Source organism: Wyeomyia smithii, chromosome 1, assembly GCF_029784165.1.
Source record: "Wyeomyia smithii strain HCP4-BCI-WySm-NY-G18 chromosome 1, ASM2978416v1, whole genome shotgun sequence".
In the NCBI taxonomy this organism is placed as follows: domain Eukaryota; kingdom Metazoa; phylum Arthropoda; class Insecta; order Diptera; family Culicidae; genus Wyeomyia; species Wyeomyia smithii.
Genome location: NC_073694.1, coordinates 7,610,484 through 7,633,005, shown reverse-complemented (window position 1 = coordinate 7,633,005; position 22,522 = coordinate 7,610,484). Strand labels below are relative to the sequence as shown.

Genomic DNA, 22,522 nt, shown 5'->3' with positions numbered 1-22,522 from the left:
ACCGACAGAGCAGAAGCTGATTTTAGCGAAGCAAAGCTGAACAGGCGACCCATGCAATCGCAGCGTTTCACAGTAGACGGACGAACCAGCAAACTGCACAGCATTACTTAACATGTCTCTAGTTTGCTTTCAGAGAGAGAGAGTTATTGCAGTCATCTCCTATGTCATCGGTGAAAGGCACGTCAAAATCAACGATTCTCTTAAAGGTTACTAATTAACCATTCTCTTCAGAATAAAAGAAGGAAATAATGGTCACAGAGGTCCAAATCTTACAGAAAAATAACGCTTTTCTTTGAGGTTATCAATCAAAAAAATTGAAAGAATTAAATTAACCGATTCACACCGTTGAATTGATCAACCCCAATCAAGTGTATTCCCCAACCTATTGCGAAAAATACATTTATATAAAACAGGTTGTCGTAGTTCTAAATTAACCTTTCGGTCGTGTCTTATAAACAACCTCTTCGACTATTTTCCCACTTTAAACATTCTAAATGTGATTTTTCTCACTGTTTTGACCTTTTTAATTTTACAACATTTTATATCTTATTTGGTATTTTTGATATATTATACTCTATTTTACATTTTCAACATTCTTGATATTGTCTGATCTGTATTATTTTTTTTTTTTAATATTGATAACCATTTATATAATAGGTCAGATTTGATTAGGTATTGCATGACTCTTTTTCCACTAGAGGAACCGCTTTTATATTCATCTCATCCTTTTTATTTGTACAATTTACAGTCAAACTACTATTTTTTCCAAAGTTAAACTGTCAAGCTCTCGACAGTATCGAGAGGTAATTTGACGGTAAATTGGACAAATAAGAGCGATGAGATCAACATAGGTATTAAGATGAATATAGTAGTGGATTCCTATATACAATAGAATAAAAAAAAACTTTTTCCAAAATGTTTGGTTGTTTTTGAATGAATGAGAAAATTTTTAATTTTGACTAACGCTTTCAGAGCCAAGAAACGCATTTCTTACAAAAAAAAAATTGTATCTTGTAGTTGTTTTTGATGTAAATCCAGTCCGTATAGAAAAGTTTAGATCAGTGTATATTAGGGTGGCAATAAAAATTGCCTATTCGAATTTGGCATAGAAGTATTGCTCAAAAATTTCGTCTTCTCGAAAAAAACATCCATGCAAAATTTCAGCTCAATTGGACCTTGGGAACACGTGTCTCAAAACGGTCAAAGTTTCACTTTTTTGATCAATGAAATAAATGCACAGGAATAGTACATGAAATTGTCTATATCGAATTTTTTGCATGCCAAATATTTTAGATATGCATGAAACGTCGAGTTCTGGTGATATCTCGAAAAAAGTTTCGAAAATAATCGTCTTACTGGAACTTAGCAATTTTGGACCTGGGAATCTATCTTTTAGCGCTTTTCTCCACTACTTGATGCTTGATTGAAAACCGGTAGTTGCGAATACGTTTGAATGCACTGTTCTGATATAATCCAAGATAACGGGCGAGTCCACGATGGCGGCCAAAATTTCGATAACTTTGAATGAAAGTCCCATCATTCTTCTTTTAAAAAACGACTATTAGAAGTAGGTTCCACCACGAATTTCAGAGTTAAAGTTCGAATAAAAAACCAAGAATTGCTAAAATTTCAACTTTTCTAAGAACTATTTCACCTCTTGGTGACCAAGAAGTCAGCAAATTTGATCAAACAGGAGTGACATAATCATTTTTCCCTACCTCTTACAACTATAGTCATTGATATTAAATTTCACTGTCACTACCACGGGAAACAAGGTTTCTAGCATCAGCACTTTATTCCAGCGATTTCAGACTTTGCAACGAAAATGCAATCTTCCGGCAACAATTTTATGTTTGTATGGTTTTTTTTTTTGTTGCAACACAGGCTCACGGCGCCTTGTTTTCAACGCATCAAAATTATTCAATTAAGGTAGTTATTATGTTTATAATTCGAAAATATTTTCTTGAGCGTCTTAGTAGAATGATATACGAAATCAGAAAAAAAGAGTTATATGTTTTCATTAAAGTAAAGATTGATATACATCATCAGTTCTTATGTATTTGACTGAGCACACCTGAAAAACAACTTTCTTCCATAATACCGTATGCGTAGCCCCGCCCACTTATCACGTTAGTCCTCTCCGTAGGTATTTAAGACAATCGCACGGGTTTATTTCATCACACCATCATCATTCAACGCTGCTGAAGATAACAGAACGATAATCATCCTGCAAGTGGCAATTCGCAATGACGAGAAACCTGGCCTTTAGAAACGTTCTTTTTTTATCCTGAAATCGATCGTTTTCTATTGTCACATTTTCTCGCCTTGAAAGCGCTTTTTGTCATTTAAACCTCAATTCTTAGTCATTTCCATTACAGTAAGATCTTTTTTTACACGGTTTTTTACGCGGGTTAATTTTCTTAATTACTCATAAACGAAACAAGATATCAACCTCATTTCAATCACGTTTTCCGTTTTAGGCCAAAGGTAATCATATCCCGCATAATCAATAACCATAGAACTTGCTTAACAACTAGTTCGGGATATAGTCACAACTGTGTGGGTTATCGTTAAACGATCTGCATTATCATCCGTTTATGGTTATTGATAATGCGGGATATCCGTTTAAAAAAAAACACAATTTTTCGTTCAAATACTGAACATTTAAAATGTTGAATTTTGGTCTCTAGATTGACCACTATCATATTCAAACAAGGTTCAAACATTTTAAAACCGTTTTTCACCGTTATATTTGCAACTTAGAAAAATTCTTTTTTCAAGCGATCCCATACAAATTTGGAACGCATCCCTCGTGTGAAAAAAGACTTTACTGTAATGTCTTTTAGAGAAATTTTTCGCAAATTGGAAAACTCAGTAATCCAGATTTCCAAAGAGCTCAAAAAGGAATGGGAGACCCATATGGGTCATCCCATACGATGTGACCTGAAGAAGCACTTTACAAATTTGCTGAAAGTTGGGGGAATCATTCATCTATCAACTTTGGAACAATCCCAATTTTAGTGTCGATTGCAACACCCCCCGCTCTTTGTTGCAAGATAAAGTATTTATCGTCAAAACTAAAATTTACAGACGAAGAAAGTCTGAAAAATAACGAGAATTGTTTTCTGAAGAAAATAAAGCAAGGAAAAAAATAATATTTTGGACCGGAAGTGTTGCCAGACAGATTATTTTTGTATTTAAAAAATGAATTTGCATTTTTCGGCAAATGCAGCCAATTTCATTTTCAGTTTGATAATTTTATCGTACTTTAACTTACTTACGGAGAATTTTACGTTAGAAACTCTTGCCACCCCGAGGTAACACAATAAGCCAATCTCAAGAGATAACATTTTTACGGAAAATATTCAATTGTTAAATACACTGGTCGATAAAAATTTGTTAATTACACTGGTCGATAAAAGTGAAAATAATGGTGCCCTAAAGCTCAAAATAGGATCCGGGTAGCCGCAAGGTTTAAAAAGTCCACTTTGTCAAGCGAATGGTCGTGGGTTTGAATCCTAGTAGAGTCAGGCCTTTCGATGTCAAAAAGGACTTAAGCCTAGGATAATTTTAGGCTCCATTACCACTCTCGTCTTCCTCTTAACAAAAAAAGTCTCTCTTATAAATAAAACTGGAAAAAGGACGCACAACGAAACCTATCCAGGTAATTTATGGGTGGCGATATTTGGCGAGAGGTATAAGGCAAAAACAAGTCCCTCTCAAAAAAACTGACCAGAAGGCCGCCCAACGACACTTCTCTAAGTAGTTATAAGCGGCGCGATTTGGCAGGAGAAATGAAGCTCGGTATAGTAGAGCACTAAGGGCTTCGAAGAGAGGGTAAAAAACACCACACGCAAGCACGGATAAATAATAAGCATGCCACTTCTCAATAGCGGTATAACTAATAATAGAAGTGCGGGATAAAGCAGACACCCAGATATATCTCACAATACATCACGGAATCTGGTTGCATCTGGTTGCAGTCCATACAGGAAAAAAGCTCAAAATAGTTGCTCTAGAGAGATGTGAATTATGGTGCCTCTAGCCAGCTTAGAAATGCATTAACTTACGTCGAAGTGTCGCATCGTAGGGTAGGGAACATATTTTAAGCAGTTCATGGAGCCTCCTATGTATTGAGGCACAAAACCCGTAGTGTGTAAGGTGAAATACAGACATAATACAAAAATACAGACATTTGAGTCTCTGAAAAAATGATGGTAGCTAGAGGCACCGAAACTCTCAGGAATGATCTGAAAGTCATAATCTCTCTTTTTTCAGTTTGAGCTTCAGGTCAGTAACTGTGACTAACGTTATTTTTAAAACAATTTCGACTTTTTAACGATTAGGATTTTTTAATTTTTTTTAATTGTCTTGATATTTTGGTCTTTTCTTTGGTCTTTCTCTCATTTGTTCCACTTCAAAATTTTTTGACATTTTCGACGGTTTATAACTTTCTTTACATTTACAATTTTTTTAACTTTCTTTATCTTTTTCAACAATTTTGAACATGCTTAACATTTTTCGTAAGTTTCAATACTTTTTACATTTTCTACCTATTATATCTTCTTTTTTTATCTTTGAGATACTAAAAGGGCCATGTTTTACCTTTTTTAAATACTTCACTTTTATTAATATCCTTAACCTTTTGTGATACTTCTGACCGTTGATCTATTTAAACGATTTTACCGTTTTCAACATGTTTTACCTCTTTGGATTTTTGACATTCGTAACATTTTTTATCCTTTTCGTCCGTTCGAAGTGGATTGGATCACAAAAGGTTAAGTATATTAATGAAAGTCGAAACTTTGAACTTTTTTAATCTATTTGGGATTTTTTGTTTTTTTTTTCTGGTATTTTCAAACTTTTCTCTTTTTTATTACGTCAACGTTTTCACGGTGTTGACCTTTTTTATACTTTCAAGGTCAACATTGACTTTCTATAGCATTTCTGATCTTGTTTTATTTGTTTTACTTGCTTGGACTTTCATCCTTCTTTTAATTTTTTTTACCCTGCAAGTTTTTCCCTTTTCGACATTTTTGACATTCATGAGCTCCAGAGTTCCAAACTTTCAAAATTCAGAATTCCAAATCCAATAATTCAAGTGCTAAATATTTTGGAATTGTTCAAGACACTTGCTCAAAAAATTCAATAGCCAGCGTCTAAGAATTCGAAATGTTGAAAGGCCAGGAACTTTAAAATCACAGAACTGTGAAATACAAACTATAAAGTTTATAGTATTGCAGGACATCTAGATCAAAGATTCAGAATTGAATAGTTCCATAAGCATTCTGTGAATCCAGAAGTCCGCAGGGCTAAAAAATTGAGAACCCCAGATGCACCAGTGCACAATGGTCCAGAAACCAAATTTAGGGGGAAATTTGGGTCTAGAGCTCTATAGCAATGTTTTAGAGAAAAACTTTCTTCTACAAAGTTGTTACATATGTTATTAAAAAATTATCAAAAATTAGGGTGACCAAAATTTTCGGTGCAATCAAGTATCTAACTTTTTTATCTTTGTAGATGGAAAAAAAACTTCTTCTACAATGTTATAGCTCCAATAATTTTAAGTAGCTTTGTGAAAAAAAGTTTTTCTCTATCTTTGAAAACAACCGATTTATATTGAAAAAAAAAAACACATTTTGCACTCTAACTTCTTTATTTCAAGTTCCACCTTAAAACTGTCTTTGAACGACTTTTAGAGCTTTTTAAGAAAAACAATTTGCAATTCCGATATCGTGAATATCTCAATTCCTTTCAAAGTTATTAATGATTTTCATAAAAAAAATGCGTTTTTCATTTGTTTGTCATTCTTTTTGGGGCAAATATGAAAAATATCTCTTGGTCTCATTTTGAAGGGCATAAAATATTCAATTTAAAAACATGACAAAAATTTCAATAATTTTATATATTACGCATAGAAAAGCACGCAGATTAAATTTTCTGGTATTTTTTTTCACAACTAGAAGCTATTCAAAAAGATCGAAAATTGATTAACTACTTCAAAAGTTATGAAATTTTGGGAAGAAAAATTTAACAAGCACTCTGCAAAGCTAGAAGTCAGCGAAACCTAAGAGCCTCAGGGACCAAGAATGCAACCCTAGAACTCCGTTGATTGGGAGACTAAGTTGAGAAGCCCAGCCATTCACGAATTCTATAATTTTCAAAGTTTATTACTTGAAGGGAGCAGTATCTGAAAATCCAATGATTCGAGTGCACCACAGTTCAAAATTTTAGAATTCTGCTTAATGATGTGGATAAAATTCTAAAAGGCTTAAAATTCAAAATGTTGAAAAATCCAAGCACTTATCGAGATTCCAGTATTGAAGGGTATCTAGGTAATAGTACCAATGGATGGAACTAAACATTAAGCATTAGATTGTGAATCCCGAAGTTCGCAACGGCCCATGCCCCTAAAGTAGCTGAGTCTAATAGTTTGACCATCTCAATCTAAATTTTTCGCAATTCTAGAGTTTAGTCCTGGAAACCGCAAAAGTTTTAGAATCCAAAAAATAGATGAAAAAATCGGAAACCCAAATTATCACAAAAATGCGAGAATTAATGAACTTGAGAGTGTGAATTCAGAATTTCTTAAAACTAAAAATTGGAGTGTCTCTGAGATCCATAATTGCGGAGTGCAAGAGACGGTGAATTATAAATATTAATATAATCCGAAGTTGAAAAGTACTCAAAAATTTTATAATTCAGCTGGATGGAAGGCAGAAATCCTAAGCTCAACAACCTAAAAAACTCAGAAATTTAGGAGTCTGAAAAATTGAGTCCACAAATTCAGGAATTCAGAAGACCGAAAGCTCATGAATCCGAAGGTCAAAGACCAAAAGGCAAGAGTTAGCCCATCCAGACTTGGGAAAATTTAAGAGCTTAAAAATTTTAGAATTCCGTGGTCAAAAAGTCAGAAACAGTTGTTTTTTGTCTAAAATTTTGAATCCCTTGAAAATCCTGAACAGTTCAATAAGAGAGCGGCAGAAAAGTTTTTAAAATTGAAATTCCCTGATTTTCCCTGAAATATAACATTGAGTTCCCTCAAAATTTTCAGCATTCGGCACAAAAAAGTGCGACGTAGATGAACGCAAGAATCGCATCTCGGTGAAATTTATTTTCTGACCACTTTTCAGTTTCCCTGAGGTTCCATGCTTCTTCAGATCGAGAAATGAATTCTCCGATATATCCTGATTTCCACTGTTTTTTCAGGTCTCACCACCCTGAATAATCTGAAAAGATCCTCAACTCAAAGATCTGAAGCATCTTTTTTTACTAAACATTAGAATATAAAAATGCAAATTTCAAGAATTCCTAGAGCTGCCGGTTCCATAAGCTAGAATTTCTAAAATTCTTTAAAAGCCCAAAAACTTCATATACCAACAATGCATCTTGAAAATACTGAATCTCAACAGTTTGACAATTCCAGATTGCCAAGAAATCAAGAATTTATGTCCCCAAAAATCCAGATATTTAGGAGTTGAAAAATTTATTATTTAAGGAGAAGTTCAGGAGACATGGAGTTCACGAAAGTGCGAGGCTTAAATACGAAAGATTTCAAGAATCCAAGAATGCGAAAGCCGAAGGATTCAGCATTCAAAAAAAATCAGAAGTTTGCAAACTTCCAAACACTCAAAACAGTAAGATCGTAGTCAAAGTCAAAGTTATCAAAAATCTGAAAGTCTAAGAGTCCAAATGTTCGATACTACTAATAACCCAAAAAAGTAAAAGTTAAAACATCATAATTCCAAGAACCAAGAGCTCCTGAGACCAGAAGTCGAAGTTCAATTTTCCAAAAAAAAAAATAAATAACAGGGTTTCAGAGTTTATTATTCCAGGAATCTACTAAGTCAGATATCAATTTTAGAATTCTGTCCAAGAAATCGAGGAGCTAAAATTTTTAAAATTGTAGTTCAGCAATGCAAGAATCAAATTGATCAATAAATTTAGACCCAAGGTGGACCTGGAATGCGTTCAAGGGCTCGAATTTCAAAAAGTGACAATCTAAGATCTGATTGTTGCAAAAGTATGAAGATTTCAACAATCCAGGAGACAAAAAAGTTCCGATTTAAATCCGATTCGATCAGCATATAATGCGATTGCCGAGTTATTCAAGAGTTGAAAATTTCACAATCTAGGATACCGACTTCGAAGCGACACCAACGGAGCAGATGATTTAACATTATTCAGAGAACTTCGGCTCGTGTATTTAGTATATTTTTCTATTTTTTCTATGTTTGTGTTCGGTCGAAATTGGGCAATTCGTGCAAGGAAATTTTTTACCAAAACTAACCAGTGTTTTTTTTTTTAGTTTTGTCTTAGTGTAAGACTACTTCTAACGTAAAATATTCTATATATCGTATGCCCTGAGGATGGTCGCATGAAACAACCAAAACGTCTGTGATGAGCGACAAGCAATCAACGCATTCTAAAATAATACAAAATTATGTTAGAATCCAACAGCTGAAGATATTAAAAATTTTATAATTCCAAGATCATAGATAGGACTTTAAAATTTCGGAAGCAGCAATCTAAAAAATTGAATGTCGAAGCGAAGAAAAGCTGATGATTGTAGAAACTTAATAAACCACAAAATTGAAAATCTAACACTTTAAGACCTTAAAACGTACCTACTACACAAGTTTAGAAGTTCATAATCATTGGATCCAATAGAGTGGGAGATCAAACACATTAAGAGTTTCAGGAGTTCGAAATCAATAAGCTAATAAGTTTGACATTTCACTAGGTTTGGAGCTTGAACATTTGAAATTTCAATAATGTTGGTACGTTTTTCGGTTCAAAAATTAGTTGTAATACGTTTTGACAGTTTTTTTTTACTTAGGAGAATAGGTTGCTGATCACAAATTCATATTGAGTTATGATCACGACATTATATGGGGACCGTAACAATTTCATATTGTTTGAAGACTGACCACTATCACACAATTTAGTAAAATTCCATTACGCCAAAGGATACAGTCATATTTACATTTCGTTAGCTTGTTAAGAGTGAACAGTTAGTAATCAAGCATTCGAAGAAAGCTGTTAGCCCGGGAAAAGGAACGCATTTTAGAATGAAAATTTAACGAATAAACAGAACGCAACACAACCTGAACACAAATTCAACGTCGTCGGCCGGACAGCCGCCGCCACGGCCGCGGAGCAAGTAGAAGCAGTTGTAGCGCTGGCTGTACCAGAACTAGCGTTTACAGCCGAGGCAGGGGTAGCAGTGGCCAATATAATGCCAGTAGATGCAGTGGTGCTAGTGCTTCCGCCACAGGACGGAGAATAGGATGGAAATGACTTCATATCGATATCTCCGTCATCGTACTCATCGTCGTCGTCGTCGGCTTCGTCAGCACCCTCATCGGAACGTTCCGCCCGGGGTTGACTGTGGACTTCGACGATCGTTTGATTGCGGTGTAGCATCCGCAGGCGAAACTGTTCCTCCGAGAGGGGCTGCAACCGGTGGGCGGCAGCGTAAGTTCGTGCGGGAGGCACGGGTGGAGACGAGGACGACGACGGTTGGCTGACGACGAATGGTAGGGACGTGGGTGGAGGAGAAGAGACGGAAGAAGGTGGTGGACTTAGTGCGGATGGTGGCGGTACAAATGCTCCCGATGTGGCCGGTCCTTGTAGCCAAAATGCTGTTTCCGAAGGAAGGGATAGAATAGATACATTTATGTACGAAGATAACAACATAAACCTGGTGCAGCACGTGTGTGAGGGAAATTACGAATAACCCGCGTGGTGCAGAGAGATTGCATGAAGAATGGAAGAATGGGTTAAGGGATTTTTTGGACCTACCTGTCGAGTTGCGGACCGCATTTCGGTAGGAATTCTCCCGCACCGGACGTTGTCGCAGTAAACTGCATCCAACACCACCGCCAGCCGCTCCGGTTGGGAGCTGCTGATCGTCACTGCTCGTGTGACGGTCCGCGTAGAGGATGGTGGGATCCTTCGCCGAACCGGATTCTACCGAGAGTGATCGTACCCGAACCGGTGTCCGACGGCAGTCGGAATCGGAACTGATGGAGCGGGGTTTTTCTTCTAAAATAGTATAAAGATATTAGTTTTTATTTACAGTGGGTTGAATGATGATCAACTTACCAGTAGACCTCCGCCATCCGGTGCTCTCCGCTTTGAGTTCAAATTCTTTCCGCCGAACGGCGACATTCGGTACTACTTGTTTAGTGTTTATCCTAAAAATATAATTCTTATAAAAAACTGTCTAAGACAGACTAAAGTCGAAACAACCTGCTAAGTTCGCTTTTGTACAGCTCCGCCCGATCGATTCCGTCCGGCGAGAGCGGCCGGCCGGACTCGAACAGTTTGGCTTTCTCGGAAACCACGTGCATACTGTGCGGGGACAGTGGCAGGGCCGACTGTGAGCCGCTAAGCTGGTTCTGTTGTTGCAGCGGTTGCTGTCCGTTTTGTACTACTGTTAGTGAGGGATGGGCCGATTTGGGTGGCGGCCCGAAGTGGCTCGGGTCTTCCTGTTGCTGCTGCTGTTGTTGCTGCTGGGACGAAGGGATGCCATTGATTCCGCTGAAGAATTGCTCGCGAATCGTGGACAGGTGGGTTGTGTGCTGCTCTCTACTGGCAGCTGAATGGTTCGCTTTTGACGCACTCGGAACCCCGACGGAGGTCGTTTGCGTACCAAAAGACATTTTCGTTGGTTTCGATAAGGAATCTTGCTCGTTGGTAGTGGTTATCACAGGCATTAGTTGATGTTGTTGTTGTTGGTGGTGGTTGTGTTGAGGTTGATGGTAATTGATGCCGGCCGGTGGTGGCCAAACAGATTTTTGCAACCGATTCGGCCTTGCGTAGAACTCCCGCTGCTGAACATCGAATGGGGCGGAGTGTAGAGGAACAGGCGCTGGGCGCCGCAGGAATTCCTCCTTCTGCTCGAAGCTTTTCCTTAATCGGGACATTATTGCACTATCACCGCCTCCCATTAGGACGTCGTTTGCCGAAAGGGTGGCAGCGGATTTTATCGAGTCGTACGAACTTATCGAGTCGTTGTCCTTGCTGTGCTGCAGCAACTTTTGCTGCTGCGCTAGGTACTGCTGCTGCTTGATAGGATCGAAATCGAAGACCAGCGGTTTAGATCGCTGCTGCTGCTGCTGTTGGAGAATTGGTGCCTCGGACGCTACCGGTGGCGAGCGAATCTTCGGCACCTCCGCGTAGATTGCCTTACTGGCATTGTTTGCCGTTGTGGCAGCCGCGGCTCGAGGAACGTTGTTGGTCGCGGCAGCATTCCCTACGATTTCCTGCAGCGTACTGTACAGAGATTCTTGTTTCTCTTGAACATCGGTCAGCCCTCGCTTGGCACTCTGACCGGTCCGGGAATTGGGCGTGGATGACGCCTTCGGAATGAATAGCTGCTGCGGCTGCGGCCGCTGGTTTGTCTCCGGATTGTAGGCCGTTTCGCTAAAATACTGAACGAAAGTAGAATAATTAACTGACTGTTTATTGGTTATAGAAAAAAACTTACCGTCTGAAGAATATCGTAGTTTTTCGGCACAACCTGCAGGGTTAGTGTTTTGGGCGTTTGCTGGATCGTGGCTACGACCTGGGCGTACGGCAGGCTGGCCACCGAGATACTGTTCACCGCGAGCAACCGGTCGCCTTCCTGCAGGCCGGCCAGAAACGCCTGCGAGTTTGGATGGACTTTCTTCACGAACACCGACTCCATCGGTTGGGCAAAGTTCGGCATTCCTACTGCAGCCGCTAGGCGGCCAACGTTGGGATCCTGAGAGAATGACAATGAAAACAAGTCACGCGGAAAAAAGCGCTTCAATACTCACTGAAGTTGCCTCCGGTGGTGGATAGACGATAAAATGTCGCAGGGTAAAGCCAAAGTCACCATTGTGCCGGTGCAGAACTACGAGCCGTGGTCCGCTGAGCAGCCCGGTGCTGGTGGGGTAAATCTGCAATTACATGAGATGTAAAGGGTTGAACATTAATATAAGCTTCTCAATCAGCGGCAATCAAGGACCAGTTATTAAGTGGCCCATATGTTAATACCTAATTGGTTATCGCATAAAAATCGACCGAAAAGCGAAAAGCATCGGTAATTCGATCCTGGATGGAGCAAGGAGTAGAGTAAAGGCGCAACGGAATAAAATTGAAAAGTGAAACTGAGTGTGGTCCCGAGCCGCCGCCGCTGTTGCGCGCGATTCCGAATATCGATGATGATTTATCGAATTCATTAACATTTTAATTTATCTCTTCATACGGGAACGAACGTTCGTTCGTGGACGGAGGGAAATTGGTTCATTTTCACTGTGACATAACATGATTTTTTTCCGCCAAGTTTCGCGAGTTGTAATCAACGATTAATCACGCAGGACACGCCTTCGATTCGATCGGACAACAGGGCAGCCACCCCGGGAGTGAATGGAGATTTATTCTACTCGATAAACGGCTTTGATGTAACCGTCCGGGTTGGTTTACACAAATTTGCATCTCTTTGAGCAAAACGTGGGCGTAAATGCCGAAATCCATGCACAATTGCAGCATCGAGATGAAACGTAAAAAAAGGAAAAAATTTATAAACACAAGAAAACAATTTAAAGTCAAAACGGTTTATTAAATTGGTTTAAAATATTAAAAAAGAAATGATCTAATCTCAAGCTAAAAATAACGAGCATTGATCACTAAACGAACGGAATAAAATATTTATTTTAATTTTATTTCAGCCCTTTATTTGTGTTTTTCAACACTTTTGTCTTTTTTTTCGGTATTACTGACATTTTTACGAGTTTCAGCTTTGTTGTATTCATTACTCGCCAAAAATTTTAATCGCTGTTCTAGCACCTTCCAAAAAGTTTAGCATCATCTAGAATAGGAAAATATGTCGAAAGTTGCTGTCTTCATCGAAGTTGTTTTGAAGGTCTAGGACTTTTGAATGATAGACAGTTTAGTACGAAAATCCACTGTTATGTGGAACTAGTGTGCAGGTGATTCTTAGTATTTTGATCTTAGCTTATGTCGGGATACCGACTTTCTAGAAAGTTGCTGTCTTCAGCAAACTTGTTCAGAAAGTAGAAGGCTTTTGTTGATGTTGTGTAAAACTTGAAAAGACAGGACAAGGAATGTATACTAGAGAAACAGTCAATGGCTCATAGCTGACCAAAAATATTTTGTTGTTATAAAATTAGTAAGAAATACAGTCATCTTAGTATTATGGCCAATGGACCTTGTACTGGTTTCTAACGTATGTCAATAATATGTAATAGTCAAATTTAAGTTCAAATTGTTCACGTTTACTCAACTTAAATTTGACTATTAAAAGTTATCGAAATATGTTAGAAACCAATACAAAGTATAGACTGACCCATACTACTGGGATGACTATATTAAAATATAAAATCGATTATCCGGCGCTAAACTATCCGGAGAAATTGGTTCATTTAACTGAAGTTAACCTGATCCTGCTGTTGATGAATCACACACAGGGGTCATTCCATACGAAGTGTACACACTACCTGGAATTTTCAAACTTCTTAATTTTCACCAAACAATTATATTTTGTTTAGAAATGTCCATAAACTTTCACACCCGAAAAACAATCCAAGAAATAATTTTTAGGACTGAGTTATAAAAAAAACCTTTCTATCCAGCATTAGATCTTTCAATCAATGATTTGATAGCTCAATGAAACGTGACTGGCCGAAACATTTCTTGAGCTTGAGCTTGACGACCGCACATTTTGTAGTTGCTCCTCCGTGATGAATCTGATCTAGCGAAGTTGCATAGAGAACCACGTATATGGCTACTTAGGATTAGTTTACCATCTTCAATGTACAACAATTCAGTAGGTGTCACAGTTGTTGGAGTCGGAGACCGAATTTACCTCTGCATCTCCACGACTGCGACGGTAAGGAAGGATTTGGTCACTGTGGTAAGTGACGAATCGAACAAAGTTGCGCGCGAGGTTAACTTACTACGCAGACGAACGAAGGTTTATATTGCGTAGTCGTTAGATTAATCACGATATTTATCGAACGAACGAAACCTACTCCGATTTGCAACACGCCTATATAAAAGTAACGGATGAGCAATCTTCGGCTTAATGGTCAGACTGAGACCGAGTTTATTTCTGAATCTCTACGACTGCGGTGTCTTTATCATGACTCCGTGGTTATTAACGGAATCAAGCGATGTTGCGCGCGAAGCGAATGATGAATGACGCAAAAACCATCTACCACCCGAGGCAAGAAATTTGCGAAGATAAACCACTTTTCCAAACTTTTTTCCAATGGTAATCAAACTGAAATGTGGAGAAATCTGAAAAAGGTACTAGGCTTCAGTAAAGAAAGCAAGGAAACAATAAAACTGAAGATTGGAACAGATGTCGTCACGCATGGTGAAACAGTTGCAAATGCTTTTAATGAGTATTTCTGTAAGGTTGCACCCCAGTTAGCCTCGACAATTATTAGTTCTCGTGATGCCAGTCTGTCTCCATTAATTAACTCCATTTTCTTGCGACCTGCTTCTGAGCAAGAAGTAATTGTCTTAATAAGGGATCTTGACACCAACAAAAGCTGTGGTCCCGATGAAATTCCAACATACTTTCTCAAGCTACATCATCCCTTGCACAAGAGTGGCGATACAGCGCAGATCAGTAATTTTAGACCAATTTCCATTTTATCTGTTCTAAGCTCGAGAAACTGTTAGTAGTCCGAATAAATAAATTCTTCAATAGTAATGAAGTTTTATACAGTCATCAATATGGTTTTCGCTCTGGATCTAGCACACTTACCGCAGCCAGTGAATTAGTTGACAACATATACAGTGCGCTGGACTCTCGACAAGCTTTGGGCGTACTTTTCCTGGATTTAAAAAAGGCGTTTGATACGATTGACCACGAAATTCTGTTATGTAAGCTTGACTACTATGGTATTCGGGGTCCAGCAAACGATTTGAAAAGAAGCTATCTTTCATCTAGAAGGTAGTTTGTAGTTGTGAATGACTCTCCTAGTAATAACCTAAGTACGACCGTTGGAGTACCTCAAGGCAGCAGCTTGGGGCCTCTCCTTTTTTTGATTTATGTCAACGAAACTTGGACTGCATGGAATACCACGTCTTTTTACTGACGATACGTCCTTGTCTTATGCATCTACTGACTCGAATCAAATTGAACAACAAATGAAGGAGGATATGGAAAAGTTGCAGATATACTTCGCTGAAAACTTACTATCCCTCAACATATCAAAAACTAAATATTTGATCTTCGATTTTACCCGCTACAGACGACCCACAAGCGATGCTTCGATAGTAAACTTTGAAACAATCGAGAAAGTTGAGACTTACAAGTATCTAGGCCTAATATTTGATACAAATCTCACATGGTACAGCCACATAAGTAAACTGAAGTCTGAAATCAGTAAAACTTGCGGACTTCTGTATAAAGTTTCCAACTATTTACCGACAAAACAGATGCTTAATTTATATCATGCCTTCGTACAATCCAAATTACAGTACATGATCTCAATCTGGGGGACAGCAAGCCAGTATAAAATAAGGTCATTACAAACTCTTCGAAACCGGTGCCTACAAGCAGTTTACCGGAAAAACCTCGTATGTACTCAACAATTAGTTTATTTGAAAAGGCACCCGCATCTGTCGTGCCAGTAGCAGCCCTTCGAGAAAAGCAAACTCTGATTCAAATGCATAAAATTTTATGGATCATAATCAACTGTTTGAACGAGTACCTCATAAACACTTCACTAGAAACCAGTCAAATCTCACAATGGCAAAAGTAAATAGCGGATTCGGGAAAAGAGCTTTTTCGTACTATGGAAAAAAAAAACTATACAACGCGCTTCCAGCAACATTGAAAGGCGAGACAAACTTAAAACAATTTAAAAATATCATGTCACGATTAGTAAGGCTTAAGCTTCCACATTTCTTAAGTTAGACGAACGTTATCTGAGAACTGAAAACTTACGAGCATCCCCTTCAAAGAGATTTAAATCTCACTGGGGGTGCAGGCCAACCAAAATAATTCAATTAGTATATTAGTATTAATCCTTGTTATGTTATAAACAATAAAGGTGAAAGGTGGATAAATAAATAGAATAATTATGAAAAAAAAAAAAGAATAAACCTAATAACTCTTGACCCTCTCGTGCACAATGCCGCCATTTTGCGGGCTTCAGTCGATGTTTTGAGAAGCTTCAACAAATACCTTAAAAGTGTTTATAATGATTCATAGTGATTTTACCGAAGCCCGTCTGGAAATTAACTTGGGCACTAGGGGGTAATAGCAAAAATATTTTTGGAAATTAGTTCGAAGAAAAAATCTGTCAATACTATTGCAAAAATGAGAGATATTATTTGGTTTTTTAATAACCAAATAATCGTATATCTCGAGATTTACTCAATTACTCATATTGCCTATTTCTTGGGTGAAATTTTACTAGCATCACGACAAAACTATTAAATTTAAGATAAAATCGCCTAAATTAAGATAAAAAAAATAATCTACACTAAAGTCTATTTAAAAGGTGGAGTACGTAACTTACGGCTTTATATATAGAAACCCGAAAACATCGAAAGTGTCACGAAACTTGTCCACTTTCAAATGTTTAAAACTCAGTCAGTTCGAATCGATTCCTTTCATTCTTACAGCAATCGACTGAAAAATCATCTATGACCTCGCTCAAATGTCGCTTACTGCTTTCTTTCCTAACAAGTTCGACAGAATATTATACCTAGTAAATCAAGAACTATTTGGACTATACTGCCGTTCCAATCATAGTAGTCCCATGTTCTACACAAACCTTATGCACGCTGGGACAACTATGCTTGGAACGGCAGTATATGAACCTGCTTCTGCTCGAACCAATCTGTTTACTAGTGTATGGCCGCTAGTATGTATGTACGTTAAAGGTTGGCAAATGGTTGGACACGTGTAACTTGAGACTTGCACAGTGGTCCAATAAGGCAAAAAGTGAAACCCAATTCCATAGCGCCTTTCAGCTTTATCCTAGCTTGAAAGTGTCTTCGGAACAATTTTTTACATGAATGACCACGGCGAGCATATGTTACTGTAGGTTTTCATATTTCGAAAATAGTAACGGCAAAGTTTAAGAACGTGAAAAAATATGAAACTTTGCTGAACAAACGAAAATCCTATCTTCATTGGGTACAAAGTAACAGAGTATTTTCTGTAAAAGTTACTTAAAAGGTAATTTTTTGTACTTAACTTTTGTTAGTTACATTTTACAAGAAAACGTTATTCTAGAGAAGCATTTGGACATACAAAACACACGTTTTTGTTGAAGGCCACACATCTCCAGGACTTTTCCTTACAAAGTTATAGCATGTTTTTGCTTATATTTTCGCTCACTTTCAAGGGTAAGTTCTGGAGATGTGTGGCCTTCTACAAAAACGTGTGTTTTGTATGCCCAAATGCTTCTTTAAAACAACGTCTTCTTGTAAAATGTAAATAACAAAAGTAAAGTACAAAAAACTAACTTTTAAGTAACTTTTATAGAATATACTCTGTAACTCTGTACCCAATGAAGATAAGAATTTCGTTTGTTCAGCAAAGTTTCATATTTTTTCACGTTCCAAAACTTTGCCGAATAAACCATTCCTCTATATCTTAACACAAAAAAGTTACTATTTTTAATGTATGAAAACCTACTGTAACATATGCTTCAGTACTCTTATATGGGTGAATTGGGACAAATGGAACCTAGGAGGAGTTTATAATACTTCAACTTAACTTTGAGGAAAAGTATTGACATCATGATTCCACTTGCCCCTTTTTAACCTATACGTTCTTGAGATTATCGAAAAAAGAAGCTAAAATATGATATAACTTTATAAGGAAAAATCCTGGAGATATATGGTCTTTGACAAAAATGTGTGTTTTGTGTGCCCTAACGATTCCTCCGAACAACACGTTCGTGTTAAATGCAACTAACAAAGGTTAAGTACAAAAAACTAAATTTTAAGTAAGTCCAATGTAAAACACTCTATAACTTTGTACCGAAAAGAGATAGGATTTTTATTTGTTCAACAAAGTTTCATAGTTTTAAATTTTCTACAACTTTGCTCAATAAAATGTTCTTCTATCTTTTAACACAAAAAATTTTTTTTTTTTATTTTTAGTATAGTAAATTTTTCATATTTTTTGACAATTTGCGATTATGCGGGTCATTTATACAAACAATTGTTCCGAAGACACTTTTAAGCGAGGATGAAGGTGAAAGGCGCTATGGAATAAAGTTCCACTTTTTGCCTTATTGGACCACTGTGCATTGTAGTCATTCACCTCTGTTCAGCAACTCCTATCCCAACCTCCACGAGGTACCGACAGGGATACGAGTAACCTTAGCGGAGATCGGGTAACCAACCCCCGGTGAAAACTATGGTTGTATGCTGACTGGGAAGGGGGTCGTACGCGGCTGTATCCCGATTAGAATGCCAATGAGATGTTTGAAAAAAAAAAAATATTGACCTTCGAATATCGTTTAGCGGTAGGGCTTTCGTCTTCTCGAAACAAGTTTCCATGCAACATTTCAGCTCGATCGGACATCGTGAACACGTGCCTCAAAGCGGTCAAAGTTTCACGAAAAATATCGATGAAAAAAAGCACATGAGATTGTCGATATCAAATTTTTTTTTACGTGGGACTACGACTTAGTTTTTTTCTATACTGGTATGCATTCCGTAAATTTAGAAATGAAACTGGCAAATGTTGCGTCAGATTTCAAACGATAATAACAGCATAACCACATGATGACAATAACATTATGTTGTTGGATAGATGAAATGTTAAACAATTTTGTTATACGCTAGTTATCATAATTTTTTCACTGCAGAGCGGTAAAAACCGATAAAAAGTGTCATGGACAAATTTACGCGAACAATGAACCAATCACATGCGAGCATTCCTAGCACAGACGACATGAATAGACACCAACCATTTCGTGATATTCTCTGTATCAATATCCGAAAAAAAAATTGACAGAGTCTTCCCGTCCCAATAGATCAATTTATGTTTGCTTCCATGAACTTAGACTAATTTGATGTCTCGAAAGTAAAGGGTTTATAAAGGTTTGAAACAACCCTTTTCCTTAAACAATTTCTAAACCTGCTGTTAGAGCTTGATAGAAACTGATGTCTTGAAAGAAAAGATGCTGGTAAAAGCAACAGTACCGTAGGTAGAGTATATGTGAAGCAGGGTGCAGCTAGAGATCCTCAGAGAGAGAGATAAGCGATGAAAAAAACGCTGATTTGGCAACTAGGTTTCACATATCTGATCTCTTCTCAAAGCACAATGTTGACTAACTTTTTTATTCGGCTCTTATAACTAATGGTGACGGTGGAAGTCCTGGGGAATAATAAAGTGCATCAAAAAAACCGTGAAGGTGTTAAATGCTGTGTTTATGTTTAATTTTATATACCTTAATCATTATTCTATAGACCATACAAAAGATTTGTGAACCACCAGTTAAAATCACTGTGATGAAGCAACTTTGGAGCATTCTCAATTCATGATTTAGCAATAGAACATAAAAAACGTGTAAAAATAAATATATTCCTTATTGAACCTTATTGCAATACCTTTCAATGTGTTACCTTTCTTGTTCGTTTGGCTCGAATTTTGACATGTTCGTTTGGCTCGCATATCTCTCCCTCTGAGTATTGCTAGGCGCAGCTAGTTTCTCTTCGTCTATCTTTGCAGCGGGCACGACTTCTATTCGCGTGCAACCAAAGCTGCACAATGCTGCTACTAATGGTGATTGAAAGTTTATCTCATGAATATGGTTATCATAAAAACCATAGATTACTCAACAAGAATTGAACATTTTTGCAACGGTTATAAGTTATAAGATATTTTATTCTATCTGTAGTTACAGTGTTTAGTCCCACGTCAGCATTTCATACAACCCTAGGGCTGTATACCTTGTAGTATTATTTTTTTTGATGCCATATGTCTAAGAAATGCATGAAACGTCGAGATCTAGTGTTAACTCAAAAAAAAATATTACAAAAAAATCGAGTTTCTGGTAGGGGTAAGCGGGGTAAGACCGCCCCCTTAAGCATTTCTGTTTATAGAAAAAAAAGTTGCGGCTCCAATTTCATTTTTTCTTCGCTAAGAGGTTCTTCTATTCAATACCCGCATTAAAAAAATAAGAACTGAAATATTTTTGTTTATTTTCCAGCCTTTTTTTCAATTTTAAAAATTCATTAAAAATGTGCAGATCCTTTTTATGCGGGGTAAACCCGCCCACCAGCGGGTATTTTTTGAGGATAACAAGTATTTTTAGGGCCAAAGCGGTTGATTTTCTCGGTATAATGTCTTTGACAAAGTTGTAGATGGTATTTTTTTTTCTATTTTAATAAAATATACACTGTGAAAAATCTGAAAAAAATAATTTTTTTTCTAAGTTTAAACTTTTTTTGTTTATTTGATCAAGTTCAAATCAATGTTTAGGTAACTTTTTGTAGTTTTCAAAATAAATAGATTTTTCAGAATTGGGGTTTTTCAAAATATTCAATTTATAATAAACCTGTCTTTAAGCTAAAAATAGAAACTCAGTAATCCTGTCTGTATGATTTTTTTTGAAGACTTATTATGTATGGAGTAATACTAATAATTATAAATTTAAAAATATTTTCATATTTTAAAATTTTTTATGTTTTTTTTTGAGGAACAAAATTACCAACGATTCTATACATCAAACAAACCGTCCAAAAAAATTCTTTGCAAAATTTGAGCTGTTAATATTTCTATTACTCCATGATATAACAACCATCAAATATTAGTTTACCTTTTGCAGATTTTGCAGGCAAAAACATGATTTTTTTTTTAAATAAATTTAAAAAAAAAAATTTAGTTCTATTTTTATATCTTTTCTTTGAATTTTTTTACAGTGTATACTTTTTTCGGAAGTAAAAAAACTGCTATTTTCAACTCTGCTGGAGACGTCATATCGATCAAACAAACCGTCCTGGCTCTAAAATTATTTATGTTCATTAATACCATTTTTACACAAGTTTACTTTTTTCTAAAATTAGTCGCGTTAAAAAAATATTTTTAGAAAAGCTTTAACCAAATCGAAAGTGGTCGATTAACATCGATGTCTTATGTGGCTTGAAATTGCTTTACTGATCCTGCATATATTCCCTTTGTAGTGTAGAGGCATTTGGGTTTTGAAGTAAAATAACAAGCAGTTCTACACGTGGCGGTTTCACCCCATGTATAGTGGGCGACGTTACCCCCAGTGGAACATTTTAATATTCCATCGAAAAAGTAGTCAAAATTACAAGATCACTCACGGCCGTCGACATTTCCGAAAGAAGACAGATTCAGGCAAGCGGTTAAACGTATTTTCACGAATAAAACAATAAATTTTTAGACAGAAAAACCTTAAGTCCCGTTGCCGCAAAACAATAGCGCATTGACTGATTGCCAGCTGAAAGGTTGTTTTTGATTATTTCTGTGACTGTTCGCGCACTATCAAAAAAGAAAAAGGTGCAAAATGTTATGTAATTATACTGTAATAGACACGTTAAAGAAATTTTTCAATTATTATATAACTTGGTGGTAAAACTACGGGGGGCGGTCTTACCCTGTTTACCCCTACTTAGAAATTTTTGAGATTCCATCAAGTCCCTCCTAGAAACTCTTTTTTTTGTAAATTTTTTTTTCGAGTTAACACTAGATATCTCGACGTTTCATGCATTTCTAAGACGTATGGCATCAAAAAAAAATTTTTTTGATATCGCCAATCCTGTGCTTTTTTTTCATCGATGTTTTTCGTGAAATTTTGACCGCTTTGAGGCACGCTAAACGATATTCGAAAAATCGATTTTCATTGTCACTCTAGTCCCCATAGTAGGAGCGGCGTAGAACAGCGTCTGATCCGGAGCGGGCGGCTGAACTATGGAATGCTGTATCCCGCCAGCTACACCTAAGATGGCAGCCTCATCAACAGGATGTAGATATCGCGACCCTGCCCTTACTAACACGCAGAGAATCCTGAGTCAAAATCCCCAGGATACCTTTAACTCGGTGACGGAATCGTGAAAGGAATCGCAAACACGGATTCCCACTCAGGACTCTTATTCGGGAATCCTAGAGCCATATACAGGGCATTCCTGAGGGTTCATTTTTCAAGAATCCTTTTCAAGGACGCTCACAAATCCAATGTGAGAAATCCTAGAGAATCTATCCGAATCGTATGTGTTCGTCCGGGTGATAAGGTAGCACACCGAAGTCTTTCTTCAACCACGAACAACGAATTTAGAAATACGGAACGGATCAATCGGCAAAGGCCTGTTCTACGAAAACGGAAAAAGATTAAGGTAAACGATTGGAAATTAGGAACTTAGAACGTCCGACCTATCAATGAACCGGCGCGAGCTGGCTTGCTTGCTCGAGAACTACAGCGGCAGGGAGTCGAAATCGCAGCGATTCAGGAGTCGGAGTTCGGAGACCAAATTTCGGAGTAAAGGGAATTCCGTGTAGTAGACCCTGTTGCATACACTGCTT

At 37.3% G+C, this 22,522-nt stretch overlaps 1 protein-coding gene across 7 annotated transcripts in view; it reads right to left on the bottom strand.

Moving 5' to 3' along the window:
• LOC129718254 (uncharacterized) overlaps positions 1-22,522 on the bottom strand; it is a 405,435-nt gene that overhangs the window by 66,427 nt on the left and 316,486 nt on the right. For 6 of the 7 annotated variants that reach the window (XM_055668843.1, XM_055668840.1, XM_055668842.1 and 3 more), the window contains 6 exons: positions 11,808-11,930; positions 11,495-11,752; positions 10,255-11,438; positions 10,108-10,199; positions 9,805-10,047; positions 9,108-9,644 (listed from right to left, as the gene is read on the bottom strand). In XM_055668843.1, the coding sequence (XP_055524818.1) occupies positions 9,108-9,644; positions 9,805-10,047; positions 10,108-10,199; positions 10,255-11,438; positions 11,495-11,752; positions 11,808-11,930 (2,437 nt within the window). The remainder of the gene's footprint in view (positions 1-9,107; positions 9,645-9,804; positions 10,048-10,107; positions 10,200-10,254; positions 11,439-11,494; positions 11,753-11,807; positions 11,931-22,522) is intronic. The other variant, XM_055668845.1, reaches the window with a different exon arrangement.